We start from the raw sequence: 21,122 nt of genomic DNA, 5'->3' as shown, positions 1-21,122 counted from the left end.
GGAGTAGCAGCAGTAAACTGATGAGACACCAGTATTGCTGTTTCCCTCTCTCCCCCGCACCCACAGGTTAGACAATGTCACACAAAGGGAGAGCTTCAAGATAAACACCTTTGATCTTATCATTATTCATAAAATGATGGTAGAAGTTGTTAGCACAAGGTTAGAGGAGTTAATGGGATAAAAATAAAAACAGAAGTGATTGAATTTTCTCCTTGAGTTTAACTTGTTAAAACATATTACCTGGGTAACAGTCTTTATACTAAAATAATTCATTATGTACTAGGAAAGAACACACTAGGATCATGATAATCCTAGGAAATATATGGTAAGAACCATAAGGGTGATACAAACAGAGCATCATAGATACTGAAAGAAGGGAAAGAAAAGAACATGATCAGAGCCATAGAGCATGAATAGAGCAGAGAGGTCAGTTGATGAGATTGACTCTTCCCATGTACTGAATCAATGGTAATTGACAACTGGGAAAAAAAGGCTCACAACAGCCCTGGAGAACTTACCTCCGGAAGCAGTGAGCTGCAGTGAGCAGCCAGGTGTTACTGATGAGGCTGGCTCCGCACTGATGGCCCCTTCCTAGTCGCTGGAGGCTGGCCTGCCATGGCCACTCCCCTTCCACAGCTGTTGCCCTTCCCTGGGCAATCCTTTCAGTAGTAGAAGAGGCTGATAATGGCATGTCTGAAGATGTCAACCTTATCCCACAGCCTGTCACAGAAACACACATTAGCTTGTTTTCGTGAAAGGAGGGAAAAAACACATCCTGATTTGCCTTGAGTGGAGCTTCTTAGACCATCACCTTTAACCCATACCTAGCACTCAACCCCTCAGGTTATCTTCTAGGCTCCTACTAATACTACTCAGGCTTAGAGCAAATATTTAATACCATTTCAAGGCATCCAATCCAGGAACTAATTTCTGTCTCTCTCTCTAACATATATATGGATGGATGGAAAAGATAGACAGAGAGATAAATAGAAAGAAAGAAAGATGATAGATGTTAGATAAGTGATACTTTACTAAGCATAAAAAAATGTAGAGATCCTCTGCTGAGTGTTTTACATATATTTGTAACAATACACTTTTTGGACGAGAAAACTAAGCCTTAGAGAGGGAACAGAAATTGCAGGTGGTCACCCAACTCATTTAAGTGGCAGAGTCAGATAGAATTAGGAGGATCAAACACCAAAGCCTGTGGTCTTACTACTGGGAGAGAACCCAATACTGAATATAGGTCAGAAATTGCCCTTGACATGACTCAGGAGAATCTATATATTGTCCTTGCAAAGCTCTGAAGTTTTACATTCTTACAGAATAATATCCTCTTTTGGTCTTCTCAAATTTGAGAGTATTTTTTTTCTAATTCCTATGCTAAGATATCAGGTACTCCAGTAATTAGATTTCAAACCAACCTTAAAGATGACTTAAAAGTAAATTAGTATACTTTATTAATGTACCATTTATTTATTTATATTTTATTAAATACAGTTGTTTTCTTTTTAAAAGAGTTTAATTCAGAAAATAGGTAGAAATAGCTGTAGGAAATCATATTTACACATATATCACACTTCCTTCAGGGCTAAAGAGTTTTAATGAAGATATTTCCAATTAAGGAGATCATGTAATTGAACAAACAGGATTATTCAGTTAACATGTTACCATACTGGTAGTACAAGATACTTCCTCTCCCAATATAAATATAACGTAAAGAATAGCTACTAGTTATGAGCCAGGACCTGTACATATTAGGTGTTATAATCCCAATGTTAGAGGTAAAAAACTTTGTGAATCTATGATATATTTCACAAAGGCAAAAGTAATAAGGTACCATAAATTACAGAATGATCGTAAATACATTTCAAAATCTAGTAAAATTTTTCAGTAACTGTAATAGCCAATGGGTTGTTGGAAAAGCAACATCTTGGACTGCCCAAGCCCTATCCTGTGAAAAGGAACTGTATGGAAGTAATCAAGATGGTTATGACTCCCCTAGCCCAAGAAACAAAGTCAAATGCACCTATCCCCCACCAAGCAGAAACTATATTTATAAATAATATCCCTTTTAATTTTTTAAAAGATACTTAGAGTACATAAATGTTATCTAAAAATATAGGGGATTCCCATATGCTCTGCTCCCTACCCTTTCCACACTTTCCCACATTAACAATATTCTTTTTTAGTGAGGTACATTTGCCAAAACTGATGAACACATTCTGGAGCATTGCCACTAAGAGTGGATTATAGTTTACATTGCAGTTTACTCTCTCCCACACAATTTTGTAAGTTATGGCAAGATATATAATGACCGTAATCCCATTGTGACCTGTCCCATGCCTCATAAACTCTCTCCTTTTTGTCTATTCAGAAGTAACAATTCTCAGTAACCACCCAGACTAGGGATAGAAGAAAGATGAGAAATACTATTAAAATGTAGTTTCCTCATGAAAAGCAATTTAAACAGAGAAATGAAGAGCAGTGGCATCAGTGAATGCTGGGGCTGGCTGTACAAACTTATGCCTGCATCTAATTGTACAGCGTGGTTAGCGCCCTTGCCCTGTGCCCCTCCCACCTCCAAAATCATTCATCCATCCATTCAACAAGTATTTATTGAGCATCTCCTGAGTTCCAGGTACCACACTGAGCTCTAGAAAGGAAGAATAACTGACAGGATTTGTGCCATTTTAAATTTCAGAATCTAAAAGAGAGTCAGTTACTACCTATTCCAAAATAAATGCATATAAGTGTATGCTAAGTTTTGGAAATGAGAAAGGAACTAGAGAAATTAATCTGACTTTCAGATTTTGATTTAAGAGAGGCAGTTGTCAGTCCCATAAAGAGAGAGGTTACAGGAACTCCATATGTTGTCCGTTGGGAAATGCCAAGTCTGGATCCGTGTCTTCAAATTCAAGAATAACTGATCAAATAATCCAAAACCCCACACCTTAATCAAACGTTTATTAAAGGTACTTTGTGGTGCTATGTAAATATGGAATAGAGATATATTTTTGAAAATTATTTTTTACAGAAAACAGGACATTTTAGAAAAAGTGCTTGTCAACAAATATATGAAAGGAAGCATGGGTCTAATATAATAAGAGCAGCAAAGCATAAAAAGGTGCTACGATAAGGATACATATAATGGAAGAGTTGTCTGTGATTAAATGAAATATAGGAAACCACAGAATCGTCAGAGCAGATATAAAATATACATGGAAACAGTAAAAAGCAAAAGTGACCCTTCAGACAATGAGATAAATGGTTTAGAGGAGGAAGTATTTGAAAAGATTTCCAGAATGCAGAGGAAAGTAACCTGAAAGGGAACTAGAAATAATGATTGTTATGGAAAGCAGAAAATAGACATCCAAAAAGGAATAGTTAGTGTTCATGAAGAAGAATAAAAGAACATTGGAACAGAATTATTATCAAATTTATAGTGGAAGAAAAATGTCAAGAACCAGAAAAAACAGTGTAAAAATTGAAAACCTCAGTGTGTTCTTAAAAAAAAAGGTTGCAAAATACAACCACATCTAGATTTCCTGCAAAAAGTTATAGATAAAGATATCTCGTATTCATTCAGGAACAAAAATATAACCTATGTAAGAATAAAAATCATGCCAGCCTCAGATTTTACTCTAAAACAAAAACACCAGAACATAACAGAATAATGTGTATAGTGTTTAGAGGAAGGAGTTTATGACCCAAGAATCCTATACAAAATTGAGATAAAGCAAACAGAAAGACATTCTTAGATTTGCAAATATTTGGAAAACATACCATTTGTATAATTTCTTGTTTAAAAATGACTTGAAGATATAGTTTAGCAGACAAACGTGAATCTGAATCAGGCTTTAAGAATGGTAGATAGAAAGAGAAAGTCAGATTAATTTCTCTAGTTCCTTTCTCATTTCCAAAACTTAGCATACACTTATATGCATTTATGTTGGAATAGGTAGTAACTGACTCTCTTTTAGATTTTGAAATTTAAAATGGCACAAATCCTGTCAGTTATTCTTCCTTTCTAGATGGTTTTGCTATTACACGCAAATTTAAGGGTGCATAATTTTAAATATAGGGATAAAATCAAACACAATGTCATGAAAAAATATTGATAGAGTATGTAAATATTAAATGATAAACACATGATTACTGAATGAATTGGTTGAGGTTGAAAAGTAGAATTTAGACTGTGTTAAGTTCCTCACTAAGTAGAGTTATTGTTTTATTCCTAACTTTGATTATTCGAAAATAAAGCTTTAGGCAAGTAATTCACAAATATAAAGGCAAGCACTAATAGACTCATAAAGACTTCTGTATTTCAAATGGAGTAGAAAGAAACAACATCAAATGGTGCATATAGAAAAAAGACAGGAGGAAGAACTTTTTAAAAACCCAGGAAACATAAAAGAGAAGAATAAGTATCTGAGTAATGACAGTATTTGGTAATATGATAAACTCTGCATGTTACACAGAGAACAGTCATTGTTTTTAAGTATCCCTACACAGTATTTTTAATGGACATACATCTGTTCATAAAGAAAATCTCAATATGTATGAAAAGGAGAGGGGCAAAAAATATATTTGTCCAAAATGCAAGAAGACTAGAAAACTTTTAACAGGAAAACACCTAATTACTACTTTAAAGTGCTCTCTTAAATTAGGAGAGAATATTAAAAAATAAATACTTAAAGAGAATATTAAACTAAATGTTAGACATACAGTTACCATAATAATTATAACATTTAGAATACAAAACAATTCTTACTATACTTCATAAGTGATAACTTTTAGCATTTTATTTGGCATAAACTTATAGACTTATATGTCTTAAAAATTCAAAATAAAGAACAATAAGAAGACGCCTAAGCCTTTTGCTATTAAAATATGAGGAGTAAATAAGCTTGGCAAATTCTAACTTTTCTGTGGTTTTATATCTTTGGCTATGAAATAAACAATAGTGAATTTTGAAACCTACGATTGCTGATAAGGTTCCTCATCTTTTTGCTATCGATAGCTGAAACAACAAAAAAAACACATTAATTACGTGGCAGTAGAATATGTCCTTATTTCATGCTATTTTGTTCAAAAGATCATTATTAGAAATGCTTATTATATGAATTATCAATAGTTCAAAATGGTACGAGATTTTTCATATACACAACTCTCTATCTTGATTTGATTTTTGGTCTAAACTGTATGAATTTTTAAAAAAAACGAGTATGTTATTTTCTGGTTTTTCCTTAGCAACTAGAAACATAAATTTAAAAATTAAGAAAGAGTGTATAAAGATAAATATTCCTGATTGCTTTATTTGGGGGCTCCTGTGTAACTCAAGCAAGCAAGCTCCACATCTACCACAGTGAGTATTTACTGTGTCAGGTGTACATGGGAGTGGGGTAGGCAGCCAGGGTTGAAGGGCAGTTCTTGGCCACTAAAAGTGTCACAGACTCTGTCATGGCCCAGTATCAAGACACTAATCTACAAAGGGTAGGAATTCAATCAGCGCAAGCTCTTGACCAATGAAGATTCTTCCTTCATGACGAAGGGCAGTGGAAGGTGGTGGCTCATGCAGCAGATACGAGAAGCATGAAGCTCATTTCCTAACCAAGACCTCACTCAAACTATAACTTCTCACCCCACCTGTGCTTCCTTTCTGTGACATCTCTTCCCCATCAGAATAAATGTTCATTTAACTCAGTTTCCTTGGATTTCATTGTTTTGGCATTCATTTATCATTTTGTTTGTTTTACTTATTTGCTCAGAGAGGAAATGGAGACATATGCAACGGTTTTCCCAGTAACACTGCCTTCCCCAAGGGAGGGATGTGAGTCCCAATTCCAACTAAAGTTTTCCTGGATATTTCACTTCTCCTTATCTATTTAATGGGAGACATGGATGTGGCAGAAGAAAATATATGCAGTGATTTTATTATTAAGCATAGTGATTGAATATGGTTATTTTGGTAGTAAAATAGCCTACATAGTAAGATTCAGAGTACATGTCTAACAAAGATGAAAAATATTATTAAAACTGTAAAATAAGAAACTCTACAACTCTAACACCTCAGTGAAAACAATGTAATGCCAATTTTATAATGGATATTTTACTTTATGATATATGATCATGTATTAGGGACAGTTAAATTACCATGAATTGAGATTTATTATGAGATTTCCATTTGATAGAATACTGGAAAAATCACATATTTACTATAGAATATAATTGGTTAACAATAAAGGTGGAAGCAATGCTCTTAATTATTTCTAGCTCCTTCATGAGAAAGTTTTCAATAATATTTCTGGGAATTCTATCTTGAAATGCATTTTCCCAATTTCTGACAAAAAACAAATTAAATTTACACAATCTGTTTCTTAAATCAGAAGCAATGAATAGAGCTGGGACACTTATTGCAAGTGAGAATTACATTGGAATTTGGAAGAAGGGATAAGAAAATAAAAACACAGAGTCCCTGTCCTTTGGTGTTTATAATCTTAATTAAAATATATTATTTTACTTTCTCTAGCTGTGTGTTGGTATAAAAAGATAGAAATGTGACTTAGCTTGGATTCCAATTAGCGATGAGGTAGTTTTAGTTTTGTAATCTCTTTGAATTTCATTTTCTTCCACTTTTGACAGGAAAACAAGAAAACCACTGTCCTGATTTGTTTTGTGAGAAATAAATAAGGAAATAAATGAAAATTTGTTTGTAAGTGGAAATAAGCTATGCATGTCTTCATAGTTTATGTCAGTGGTTCTTTCTATAGGAGTGAACCTTCATGATGACACCTGTTTCTTTGATACTCTAAAATCAACCTCCAGAATTTACCAGGAAAGACCACTGGGAGTCAAAATACCTGTGTTCTAGTTCTGGCCATAAAACTTGCTAAACCCATGCCTCACAGCTGCCTTTGAATCTCAGCTTCCTTACCCATAAAATGGTAAAAATAATACCTCCGCTTTTATGCTTTTGAAGGATCTAACCTGACAACTATATGGGGGAAATTTTAGAAAGCTTATCAAAAGCCCTAATGAAATATGACAACTCCTAAAAATTTAATGTTAAACTTTTCCTTATAGTGAAGAATCTTATATTTTAGTTTCATTACACACTAATATATGTATATTTGAGTGGTAAAATCTTAAAAATGGAAAAAGACGTTAACCTAAATGCTTATGGAAAATAAAGGGGATTGTGATTGGAGGGAACCACAAAGAAGATAAAAAAATAAAATAAAATACTTACATGTGATTCTAAACGATGGTTTATTTATAGTCAAAGGCAACTGTTTGGTATTCAGATTTTGATAGAAAATCCTTTCAATTCTTTTCTTGATTCTTTCAGCACTATCAGTAGATGGATATCGAAACATGAGCACTGTAAGAATGTTCACACCATCTTCATCTGGACTGAAGATCAAAAAAGCAAATAAATAATGCCACTTCTCTAATCATTAACTCTTTTTACCTGGTAGGACTCACATAAAATTTAAAGAAACTAACAGATGGTATATATCAAAATTTTAAAATTGTCTCTAGTTTCGTAGACTAGGACTGGATGTTAAATTTAAACAAGTTTATCTCCCTTTATTTAGAGATAAGGAAGTGTATGAAGCATTGCAGAAGAAACAAAGGGAATGTGCAAGAAATACTGGGTAAGACCCATAGCTGAAAAAAATTGTTCTCTGCCCTTACTTAGCTTACAGTCCATAGGGGGCTGGAAGAATAGAAAGAAGGAAGGAAGGAAAGGAGAGAGTGAAGACAAGACTCCTTAACCATAGGGATATTCACTTCACCATCAAGAACCTATAAATATTACAAAAAATAAATACATTCTGCAGCACTATGGAATCTAGACCGATATCCACAGAAAAAAGTTTAAAAATGTCTACCGAAAAGGTAAAAAACAATGCTCTTTCAGAAATCTTATAGAAAGTATGTTTGGGATGGATTTAGTAATTTATTTTAGTCTCTGACACTATATTGCTTTTCACCAAAGCACTAAAATGAAACGGCATTAAAAATAATTAAAGCATTACAATGGCATTACTGAAAAACCTTATTGTAGAGATAGTCAAATTACTGGGCAGGCTTAAAATGAGGGCCATCATATGGAATTGGCATAAACTCTTAGTCCCCAGTTTAAAGGGAAGGGGAGGGTTGACACTATGCCTCCCTTCCCAGGATCTTTTCTTCTCTGTCACTGAGCACTTTACTCTTTCCACTGTGATTAGGAAACAATTAGTATAAACTGGGCTACTTAGGATTTACGAAATCTCTGTCGTGCTGCATCTTCATGAGGCCACCAGGGAAGCTGAGCAATCAACTTTTTCCAAACACCTCCTGCTAATGGTATTGGTTTGAAGTAACAAATCAACTTTATATACCTTAGTCTGACAACATGAGATTTGATAAACCGATTTCCTCTGGTAGAACTTCGAAATATCCTAGACATCTGATTATAAAAAAAATAAAAGAAGAATTAGTCTCAAGAAAAAATGTTACTCCTCATCTTTTCTAAAGACTTGAGGCAAAGATAAGAATTTCAGTTTATTCCCAGGCAAGCAAATGACTTATTCTCAGCGGTAAGACCAAACCCGGGTCCTAATCCTTGCAGAACTTAATAACAACAAAATGACCTAATATTCAACTTTGCGAAGCCTCTGAAATGGAATAACAATGTCTACCTCATGAAATTGTTTCAAGGATTAAATGGAATAATGTATATCACACATTTAACATCTTGTCTAGACTATAGTTAATCATTTCAAATGTTTGTTTTGATTATTGTCAAATATTTTTAAAGCAGCATCTTCATTTTTAAGATAGCCCATAATAAATCTGCTAAACTCATTCCCAAATATGGTACCTACTTCACTATTGATAACTACTTGCTGATTTTTAAAATGATTATACCATTACTGGAATATTTTACATATCTGCCATTTGACTCCAACACCCTCACATGGTTGTCATCTCACTGTGACATGCAGGCTTTCAGAGCTGGTACTAGGCTTTGGGGAAATACACTTTACCACAGTACCCACCATAGCACTTTCTTAACTAGTTTTTCCAATTTGAGCCATTGAAGGTTTGGGAATGTTCAATGAACTGATTCCCTAAATACACTGTTTTTTGTTTGTTTGTTTGTTTTCAAAATTCAATTTTATTGATACATATTAATAAAATATAAATTTATCCAAAGTGTATAATCAATGGTATTCAGGATAATCACATAGTTGTGCATTCATCACTTCAACCTTTTTAGAGCATTTTCATTCCAGTAATAATAATAATACTAAAAAACAAAAATCCAACAAATAAAGAAAACTCATCGCTTCTCAATCTCTCTGTGCTTTTCTTTTTTTTTAACTTGCTATGTTATTTCTTTTCTTTTTTTTAAATTAAAATTAATAGAACACAAGGAATGTTACATTAAAAACACATAAAAAAAAACAAAACATAAGCGGTTCCCATATGACCCACTCCCCGCCCCGCACCACATCATTTTTGTAAATTGCATTTTTTTGAAGATATATACATCACACACAAAAAGTTACACTAAAAAACATAAGAGGTTCCTGTATACCCCCCACTCCCCACCTCACTCCTCCCACACCAACAACCTCCCTCTTCATTGCGACACACTCATCGCACTTGGTGAACACATTTTGGGGCACTGCTGCACTACACAGATAATAGTTTACCCTGCAGTTCGCACTCTCCCCCAGTACATTCAGTGGGTTATGGCAGGATATATAAAGTCCAGCATCTGACCCTGCAAAATCATTAAGGACAACTCAAAATTTCCCCCTTCCCAAAAAATGCTCAAAATCACTAGCTATTAGGGAAATGCAAATCAAAACTACAAGGAGATACCATCCTACTCACATAAGACTGACAGCTATCAAAAAAACAGAAGACTACAAGTGCTGGAGAGGGTGTGGAGGAATGGGAACACTCATCCACTGCTGGTGGGAATGCAGAAGGATCCAGCCATTCTGGAGGACTGTTCGGCTGTTTCTCAAAAAGTTAGCTATAGATTTGCCATATGACCTAAATACACTGTTAAGGCAGTACCTGAAAGTCAAAAAAGTACTGGACTGAGAATCAGAAGTCAGAAACTCAATCAGTATAAGTTTATTTAAGGTCCACTTCCATGGTAATCCCCCCACACATCACATCCTCTGGGAAGAGGAAATGTTGTTCCCCTACCACCACCACCACCAGACTTCTCCCTCCACCTAACTCTCCTAAATTAGTAACAATGTCCAGCATATTTTACCTCCTAAATATTGAGTTCCTTTCCTTTCAATTCTACATTATCTAAGATCTATTATCCATGCGGTGCAGCAGTGCTCCAAAATGTGTTCACTAAATGCAATGAATGTGTCACAATGATGAAAGGGGTTGTTGATGTGGGAGGAGTTGGGGGGGTGAGGTGTGGTGTATACGGGAAGCTCTTATATTTTTAATGTAATATTTTTTGTGATCTATGTATTTTTTTAAAAATATAATTAAAAATAAATTAATAAAAATTAAAAAACCAAACATCAGCTCCTCAGCAGCTTGTGCCTGGGCCTCTGCAGCGGCCCTCTAATGGCACATTTATGTGGTTTGGGCCCTGCTTCCTCCCCTAAGTTATTCCCCCAGTTTTAATAACTAAGGTGGTATCTCTAAAATGCAAACCTGAGTATAGTATATTCCTTAAAAACTCTCCATCACTTCTGCATAAAGCCCAGTGTCACCCTCAGTGTGAGCTTCGCAGTGTTTTCTCTTCATTGGCTCTTGCCTCTCCTTCAGGGGCTATTTTGTTTGTATCTACGGAATTACCCGCTCTTTCCAATCACATTAGGCTGGTTCCCACCTCTCCTCTGTCTTTGCACAGTTATTTCCCTCTGCCTAGAACATACTTTTTCCCAGACAAATTTCTTCAGTGACTACTTTGTTATGCACTAGAAATTCCAATAACAATTAAGTTATCTTTGACTGCCTTCTTCAAACAAAGGTAACACTCCTTTATTTGGGACACCCCAGCATCTTGCACATGATTCTCATATAACAGTGATCACACTGGTTTATGTTTGTGCTTCTCCTATTCTAGGCCATGAGCTGTGTGAGGGCAGGAAGTATGTCTATTCATCTTTTTATCTTTAGTCCTCGACCTATTGCCTATTATGCAACAAACTACCAACATTTGTTTGATGAGTAAATGTATGAATGATAAAAAATAAACTAAGAACAGTCATATAGTAAAAAGAAGGAAATGGTAACACGCATTTTGTTTTATCTGTAAATCTTATTGCCAAGTTTAAGTATAAACCCTTAGGAATCTGAAGCACCTTTGGACAGTTCAAACCCAAGAGTAGATCATTTTAATACATATTATCCCATTTAAAATGAGATCGTTTCTAAACTCATGGTAAAATGGAAAAAAAAATTTCATCTTAAAATCATAACACTTTGAATCTCAGCAGAGTTGCAGCCAACACCTACTGTCCAGTTCTTCAGACTCACCCAGGTCAACTAACAAAAGGACAAAAATAGACAACACCCACCCCCAAAACACAGACTATCTACAACCACAACCAAGGCATTTCTATCCATCTGCCCCATGTTTCTAAATTCCCTTTCAATTGGAAACACAACGGGCATCATCATCCCCAAATCCTCAAGATTGAGGAACGAACAAACATAAGGGGGAAATGCATCTATGGACTAAAATAGGCTTGTTATTATTCTAGTAATGGAAGAACTTGTAACACTGATATAAAGACAGTGGTCGCCAAAGGTTCTGAGGGGAGGGAGAGGGAAGAATAGGTGTAACATGGGGCATTTTGGGGGACATTGGAATTGGTCTGCATGATACTGCAATGATGGATACAAGCTGTTATACATTTTGTCAAAACCTATAAAATTGTGTGGTGCAAAGTGTAAAACAGAATGTAAAGTACAGACCATGCTTAGTAGCAATCTTTTAATATGTGTTCATCAATTGAGGCAAATGTACCACACTAACGAAAGATGTTATTGGGGAACATGTGGAAGGGGAGAGGGTGAGGCACATGAGAATCCCCCTGAATTTTTAAAGTAACATTTATGCAATCTAAAGTTCTTTTAAAAATATAGAAAATAGTCATAACAATTTCAGTCCTTGGGTTGAACTCCTACATTAAAAAACAAAATGCCTTTAACACATTACGAATGGCTCTGACTAAATAGCCTGGTACCCACCCAGTTACTGTTTGCAGCAAGCTAGAGCTTGCACCTTCTCTCTGGTTGGGGCTCTGCATGCAGACTAAGTCCTCAAGGAAGTGCAGGAGTTTCAGGATGCCAGGTAGGGAATCCCTTTCAAGGTCCACCCATGAAAAAGACACAGGCAAATTCTGTAGATTTCCCGCTAGTGTAGATTCCAGGAGAATCTGTACCAGTAGAGGGCAAATAAACCATAAAAATGGATTCCCTCACCTTTCCTCTTGGGGAAGTCTTCCTGCCAGCCCAAAGGGATTTTTCCTTCCTCTAAACTCCTATAACACTGATGGTTTGAATTACACATTTGACAATTATATGCTACACTGTGGTATATAATTTTGTTATGTAAAATGTCAGTGCAGCCCTTTAGTACATATCCTTAAGTACATGGCCCCTTTAGTACATACCCTGTCTCTTTCTTCCCTTTTTGTAATTTTATTTATTCATTCAACATAATTGATTAGGAGTTTTCTATGCTTCAAGTACTGTAATAGGCACTAGATAAAGAGTAGTGAACAAAAGGTGTTGTCCCTGGCCTCATAAAAGAGAGAAGTAGACATTACCAAATAAAAAATAATTCATTACAAAAGGCAAGTAGTATGGTAAAATATTACAGGAAAATTGATGAGGGTATGTGGTAAGGAAGGGTTCTCCAAGGAGGTGACATTTAAGTAAGATCTGAAGGATGAGGAGTCAGCAACAAAAAGAGCAGGGGCAAGGGGCAGTGTCCTGGTATAAGAAAAAGAGTATGCAAAGAATCCAAATGGTTCCCCAAATGGGCAGAGCACAGTGGGCAAGGAAGAGAGTACATAAGTTGGACGTATGGTCAGAACCAGAGAATGTGGTTATTGGAGGCCTTGGTGAGGAACTTGGATTTTATGCTAAGTACAATTGGAAGGCATTGGATTTTTAGGCAAAAGAATAATATGGTATGTGTTTAAAAGGCCATTCAGGTGGCTATGTAGACAAGTTACAGGGAGGTTGAATTGGAAGCAATAAGAACTGTGGGTTGCCTATATAAGGAATGATATTAACTGGGTTTAAGATGGAGTAGTGAACTAGAGAAAGAAACACAACTTGTGAATAGATTAGACAGGGGGATAAGGGATATGTTGGTATCCTAGTGATGTGGGCTATGGGTGGGAGGCTCGTTGCTCTTCGGAGATAACCGTAGTCTAAGCTGTCTGTCCTGAATTGTGGGTGTGGGATGGTCAGAGGCTGCAGCCCTGCCCTTGGTAACCATGGCAACGACTCCAGTCCCAGGAAACAGTTTATCAATGTAAAGTCTATAAACTTTAAATATTCAGGGAAAATGCAAACCAAATGTGCTAAAAGCTTATCTAGAACATATGAAGACCATGCTTGCAAACCAAATGTGCTAAAAGCTTATCTAGAACATATGAAGACCATGCTAAAAGCTTACCTAGGATGTGGAAGATATATGCTAATTCAAGCCTATTGAGGACTGAAACAAAAGAACCATTTGGCCTTTCCTCTCTGTATAAAAGGAACTCAAAAATCTTGTTCAGGACTCGGGTTTGAAACAGAAAGCTCTTGAGTCTGGCCAGCCATCAATAAACCATTTTTCCTTCTCAAGATCATTCCTGAGTCCTGGCCCTTCTATAGGTAAATAATTGAACCACTCTCAATTCTACAACACTAGCAACAAGGTGGACAGTCATGCCATTTGTTGAATGGAAAAAATAGGGATGAGAGAATGAAAGAAGGGTCAACTTTCAAGAATTGGATTTAGATGTGATTATTTTGATGTCTGTGAGAGATCCACATGGCAATGTCAAGTAAACCATCCAATGTACAAGCTCAGGGTTCAGAGAAACCTGGATTAGAGGTGAAAAATTGGGGATTTAAAGTTATTGTATATTCATTATTACTTCCCCATTTTTCTGCTATGAGAACTCTTCTTTCCTATAGGAAACTCATTCTATATGGTTTGAATAGGGCTGAACTTCTTCCTTCTCCCATCTCCCACAAGGTGGTACAGTTTTATCCTTGTAGTCATGGTGATCAGTGTAGGGATGGGCAGGTGTTGCATATTTGGCTGAATAGGTTGCTTTCTTCCAAGAAATACATATGGAATTGTCTTTTCTTGATTCAATTAACAACCTGGGAATATGTGAACCTAAAGCAGCTGATAGCTCTCTGAGAATAATGCAAAGAAAGAATCAGAGCTCAAGGGCATTGCTTGAGTTCCTGATCCAGCCATACCTGCAGCCAGGGTAATTCTAGATTTTCCCAACAGACCTCCCCTTATTTATTTGACTTATTTGAATTGCTAGTAGAGTTTCTGTTACTCACTATCAGAAGTGTCTGTCTATTATGTGAATGAGTGAAATCAATCACAAAGCAACAGAAGAAACAGAAACAAAGCAAAGTATCATGCCCTGGATGATTTGGAAGCCTATGCCCATAGAGATTTATTATTTGTAGTCCATTATCAAACAAATAAAATTTTCTTTCTTTAAGAAATTTCTTAATAAGCTGAATTTGCATGGAAATAGAGGAATTGCAATGAAAGAGGACTCATTAGCAGAACTTTGTGCTCTAATCAGATTGTATTTACTGGGCAGGTGCATCCATCCCCCACCTTCTGTAGGCGGGGACTGATAACAGCTTACACCTGCATGTCTTTAGAAGCTTGCCCTTGTCTGCTCTGAGTGCCCCACCCAGTGATGTCTGGAAAGTATACCTCACCTTCCCTGGCATCCCTTGATGTGATAATACAAACAGCCCATCCCCCTTGCCTCTGGGCAGAACCACCTCTGTGAAGTCATTTGGATTCCAGAGATCCCGGAAAAATCAAGCTGCGGATGCACTTCTGAAACCACATCTTTGGCAAGCTTCTTCTTCTGCCGTTTCCTGCTACCTTTACTTCCTAAAAGCTTCTCCTGAAAGCTTTTAGTGGATCCCATGTATTTATAATAGAAGATGTGTAAAAATATTAGAATATCTATACATATTTATTTTTATCTAAACAAATGAGAAATCAGTAAGCTTTACTAAAATGTATTCTAAAAGTTGGTATTGTACTCCTCAGTCATCCATATAACAAATATAGCACATATAAAAAAGTAAGCTCAAGGGAAGAGTGGGAATTTTGCAACATGGAGAGACTGGCTTATTCATATTTTCAGTCTACTGTGATATATCCAGGTTGATGTCATTCATTTTGATTTAATAATTACATAGTGAAGTTTGACTAATCATGCCCTCACAAAATAGACAAAAGTTTTACAAAGACACCTGCACAAATACACAAGAAAGAAAATGGTAGAACTGAAACTTCTAGTATGAGTGACTAGGCTCATAACTTTTCAAAGATAAAAATAATGACAATCCAAAACGTGTAGGAAGTCAGGCTAAACTTTGGCATTATTAAGAACATTGAAATGTGGACATATAACTACTATTGGTATCATTAACCTTACCAAAGTGAGTATTTTAGCTAATAATAGTATTAAGTTTTCATGATTAGCCAGAAATTGAAATTATTAAGATTTCTTTTTTATGGATATTTTATGATATATGTAAAATTGAGTCATTTATATACATATGATGGTAGAAAATGGTCAAATGTTTTTTATTGATAACAGTAAGAAATGTAAAAGTTTATAAAACACATACTTTGAAGTTGTGGAATCTTAGAAGGAGTACACTTATTTCCTGATGTTTCAAAGGGAAAGGTGGAGCTCAGTCTGTGTTAGAATGCTGTGCTAGTATTTAGTAAGTAATTTTAGAGTTGTATTGAATTATATACTCACTTTACTAATGAATTTTTAACATAATCAAACTAGCAATTCTTAGTATAAAAATTTTATCATATTTTAATGACTATATTAGTCATACTATAGTCTGCCAAAAACTGGAGTACATGTTAAAATATAAATACAGTTTTTAACAAAACTTTCATAGAAAATTCTACTATACATATAACTCTGGGCTTTCAGATAAATTTTGGAACAAAAAAGACTCTAGGGGCAGACAGTATTTTTATATTTTGCTAAAGGGCAATCATTTAAACTATTAATAATTTAAAATATTAATAAATTATTAAAGGTAAATATAATGCTTTATTTATCATCTCTCTTGGTTGCCAATAAAAATTTCCCACATTCTTACATCTCTAGCATTCAACAGAATCCTGGTGTATAGAAGGCACTCAATGTTCATTAAACAAATACATGGGCAAATAAACTGATGGATAGATATATTAATAGCTGAATGGGTAGATGGATAAATAAATCATAGGTATTGCCATAAGGTAGTCAAAAGATTTTTCATTGTCTTCAGTAATGATGAAAGTCAAATGCCTGTTTATTTGAACACACAGAAGAAATAGAATGGGGTGAAAAGAATTTTCAAAAAAGATAAAGACACTGGATGCATAAAAGAAGAGTGAAAGAAAAGAGAAATTAGAAGCAAAATTGAAACAAACAATACAAGAGACACATTCTACATTTCTGTGAAAATATTGGCTCAATAGTCTCTGGTGACAAAAAATTAAAAAAAGATATTGAAACAAACTTGCTTGTTTACTTTTGAACAAATTCATATTGTATCAATACCTCAATTTTGTTCATTGTCTTGTGAAAAAGTTGAAGTGAGAAATGTAAAGAAAAAGAAAAAAAATCAAGGATATGGAGATATTATATCAGGATTGATTTTAATTTGAAATGGCAATCTTTTACTAAACGTAAATGAGGGGAGTTTGGTTCAGGATAACAGACTGACCATATATTCTCTCTCTTTTGAAAACCTCTTAAAATTGTGTTAAAGTTATAAAAACAGTGATGAATCACAACATTAACAAAAATCAGAGATATTTTTGAGGTATTTAGCCACATCCTTGGCTTCTACACACTAGTAGCACCTTCCCTCCCAATTGTGGGATCAAAAAGTGTCTCCAAACACTACCAAATTGAGAATCACTGAATTAGACTGTGGGTCAAAGGAACTCAGCCAAGGAGGGAGTCCACCTGCCCTAAAAAATCCAGGAGAGGCTCAGCATTTGGAAATACCAAGTGCAAAGAAAAAAAGGGTTAAAAAAAGAGAAATTAAAAAGTCAGTCAAGTTTCTATACACCAACAAAAACAAGTAAGAAAATGTACTTTAAAAAATTACCAATTAATAATGATAAGAAACAAGTACCAATTAGTAATGGCAGAACTATTATTCATCTAACTTAGATGAATAATACTTTGGGGAATGCATTTTGAAGCTTTACTGCAATACATTAAATAATCCCTAAAAAATGAAATTGTCAATTGATTCAAAACTGAACTTTATTTAAATCAAAATCCTAATAAGAAAGGGTAAAGTGTGTGTGTGTGTTTGCATGCTGCTTCATATGGAAAAGCAAAAACTCAAGATTAGCCAAAGATATGCCTAAGGAAGATAATGATAAAGGAAATGACCTTATCAGGAGTAGCAGCCTCTATAATGGTCTCCCAAAAGATATATCTATCCCCAGGATCCCATGAATGTGATCATATAGGAAAAAGGAACTTTGCAAATATAACTAAATTAAGAATTTCAATGTGAGAGCATTCTGGATTGTCCAGGGGCCCTAAATCTAATGACGTGTCATTATAAGAGACATACATGGTAGAGATACTCAGAAACACAGAGGAAATGGCCATGTGAAGACAGAAGCAGAGGTTGGAGCTATGTGGCTACAAGTTAAGGGACACCTGGAGGCACAAGAAGCTGGAAAAGGCAAAGGATTCTCTCCTACAGTATTTGGAAGGAGCCAGCCCTTCCAATTCTTTTATTTCAGACTTCTGATCTCCAGAACTGTGGTAGAATAAATTTCCATTGTTTTAAGTTACCCAGTTTGTCAGAATTTGTTACAGCAGCCTTAAGAAACTAATATAACAGGTAGCAACACTTACTACAACTATAATAATTAAGACTTCATGGTATTTTGGCACAACTAAGAACAAAATGAGGGATAGGAAGGATTAAAGATCCCAGAACTACTCCTTTCCCATATGGGTATTTGGTTTATGGCAGAGATGTTATGGAAGATCATCAGGAAAGTCTGAATAGTCAATCAGTGATACTAAGACAACTGCTTATTTATACATGTAGAAAATGAAATTAAATTCATACCTCAAGCAAATACCAGTTCCACCTAGACTAAAGTCTTAATGCAGAAAGCAAACCCATACCATTTTTAAGACAATGACATCATATTAGGGAAAGATTTCTTGTACAAACACAAAAGGCACAAATAATAAAGAAAAGGAATGATGCATTACTACATTAAAATCCAGAACTTCTGTTTCTCAAAATATATTACAAAGAGAATGAAAATGCATTCCACAAAATGGGAAAGATTTTTTTTACATATAATGTACAAATAATTCATTTCTAAAAAAATAATATTTCTAAGACTAAATAAGAAAAGACAGAAATCCAGTAGAAAATGGTCAAAATTCATGAGCAGACATTTATAGAGGAGAAAATAGAAATGGTTACTAACCATTGATGAACCTCATTAGTAATCAGAAAAATTAAAATTAAATCCAATAATGACATACATACAAGTATGGCAAAATTGAAAAGTCAATTTGTCCTAAATTTTGACCAGGATGTAGGGTAAAATGAACTCTCATCCCATTCTGGTAGCAGTGTAAATGTTAAAAACACATTGAAAGGCAATTGGGCAAAATCAAGGCATCACAAAGGTGATGCTTTCTTCCCTAAAATTGTGGCATTCTGGGGCTGACTGCCAGTGATCCTTGGTCCTTAATTTGTCTCATGGCAATGCACATGGTGGTATCTCCTGATCTTTCCCTCTCTTCGTGTTCAGTTGATTTCAGTTTCTGGCTGCTTCCTCTGTGGCTTTCTCTCTCTCATGTTCGAATTCATTCCATTGATAAAGTACTCCAGTGATAGGATTAAGAACAATCCTGATTAAGGTGGGACACACCTTAACCAATGGAACCCCATCAAAATTCCTACTTATCAAAAGGTTCTAGTTATTATTATTCCACTATAGATTTATCATTATTATTTTGTAATGGAAGAACTCTTATCACTGATGTAAAGGCAGTGGCCACTAGAGGTCCTGAGGGATAGAGAGGATAGAATAGGTGTAATATGAGGGTATTTTGGGGACATTGGAGTTGTCCTGCATGACATTGCAGTGATGGATATAGGTCATTGTGTATTTTTGCCATAACGTACAAAATTGTTCAGGACAAAGTATAAACTGTAATCCATGATTAGTAGCAATGCTTCAATATGCATTCATTAGTTGTAGCAAATGTACCACACTAATGAGCAATGTTGTGGATGTGGGAAAGTGTGTGTGTGTTGGGGAGAGTGGAGCATATAGGGATCTCATATTTTTATGTGACATTTATGTAATCTCAACCTTACTTAAAAATAAAAAAGAATAAAAAGTCAAGAAAGCCAGAAAGCGAGAAAGCAAGCAAGCAAGCAAGCAAGCAAGCAAGAAATACAAAGGTCCTACTTACAATGGTTTTACACCCAGTTATGGATTAAATTTAAGAACATGCTCTTCTGGGGTATATATAGCTTCAAACCACCACAATATCCAAACTATCCATTAATTTAATAGAATATAGAGTAAAGAATATTTTGGCATGCAACAATTCAGAAATTTCATTACCCATGCACTTAATTTTTTTAGGGAAGGTACTTGAAGGTCATAACCCACCATATCAAGGGAAACATGAGACACAGGAAGTAATGGATCCCACCCAATAGGACAGACCTGTCCTGAACCAGGTTTACCTCTGTGAAATGGATCTGAAAAGCAATCTTCTAACTGAAGCAGGAGGGATAGGGTTTTGAGAAAGAGGAAGTAAAGAAACAAAGAAATATTGAGCTCTTGGAAATATCTGAAGATATAGTAAAATGGTAGGAGGTACACAAAAACTTAAAGGATTATCTATTCAATCTGAACTCTGGGAATATTCTTCTTTGAATCTGAATGGCATAAGAATTGTAGCAATGGATTTGTAGAAAACAAAAACACTTCTGTTAGAAAACAAAAACACTATTTAAATAGCTATGAAAATGAAAATGCTAATATTGGTTTTTAACATTTAGAACCAACCTGTATAAATAAAAATAACAGAATAAAATGCAAATTTTCCCCATGTTCTTAATAATATGGAGACAGGAGAGTACACCGATGTATATAGAGAAAGGTGGGAGCAATAAATCTTCATCTTTTAATTAAGAGGTAGTCTCTACAGTAGAGAATCATATTAATGCAGTCACCTCTCTATACAGCAGTTACTTCTTTGTTCCAGATTTAACTCTCACAAGCTTAAAAGAGGACATCCTAGACAAACATACTTCATCTTGCTAAATGAATCTATGATCTCAATAAACATGCTTTTCATGGGACAGGAAATGAGGGATTACATATGCTAATTGACTTTCTGCTATAATAGATAAGGATTTAGCTCACCTACTATAGTTCTAAAATTAAATATGATATTACATATCTGTAAGTTATAAAGAGAAACCAAGATATTTGAGGGGCATAATAAAATTTGAGGGTGAAAATAGCCTTTTATGACTCTTTAAGTGCTTTCAAAAACAAAATAAACAAAATGGTAAGTATACCTGACAATCTTATATTCTTTTGTAAAAGTTAGAATAAATCATCCAAGAAAGATAAAATCAAGAGTTGTAACTAGGAAAATATTTATTTGACCAACAATTTCCTTAGGTTCTAATCAATTGCTTACTCTAATCTACTACATGTATTTAATGGTGTGAAACACTCTTCTGAATATTTTACTTATATTAAGTCATTTAATCCTCACAATTATTTGACCAAGCTACTGAATCATCTCCATTCT

General features: G+C 34.9%; 1 protein-coding gene across 1 annotated transcript in view; it reads right to left on the bottom strand.

Annotated features, from left to right (window-relative positions):
• LOC101442383 (transmembrane serine protease 11F) overlaps positions 1-21,122 on the bottom strand; it is a 70,771-nt gene that overhangs the window by 8,918 nt on the left and 40,731 nt on the right. The window contains exons 6-9 of the mRNA XM_071212668.1: positions 8,394-8,461; positions 7,253-7,416; positions 4,985-5,023; positions 519-720 (exon numbers count right to left, since the gene is read on the bottom strand). Of these exons, the coding sequence (XP_071068769.1) occupies positions 519-720; positions 4,985-5,023; positions 7,253-7,416; positions 8,394-8,461 (473 nt within the window). The remainder of the gene's footprint in view (positions 1-518; positions 721-4,984; positions 5,024-7,252; positions 7,417-8,393; positions 8,462-21,122) is intronic.

The sequence above is a fragment of the Dasypus novemcinctus genome, chromosome 1, assembly GCF_030445035.2.
Source record: "Dasypus novemcinctus isolate mDasNov1 chromosome 1, mDasNov1.1.hap2, whole genome shotgun sequence".
Taxonomy (NCBI): Eukaryota; Metazoa; Chordata; class Mammalia; order Cingulata; family Dasypodidae; genus Dasypus; species Dasypus novemcinctus.
The sequence above is the reverse complement of the archived record's forward strand: the minus strand, read 5'-3'. Positions and strand labels throughout refer to the sequence as shown.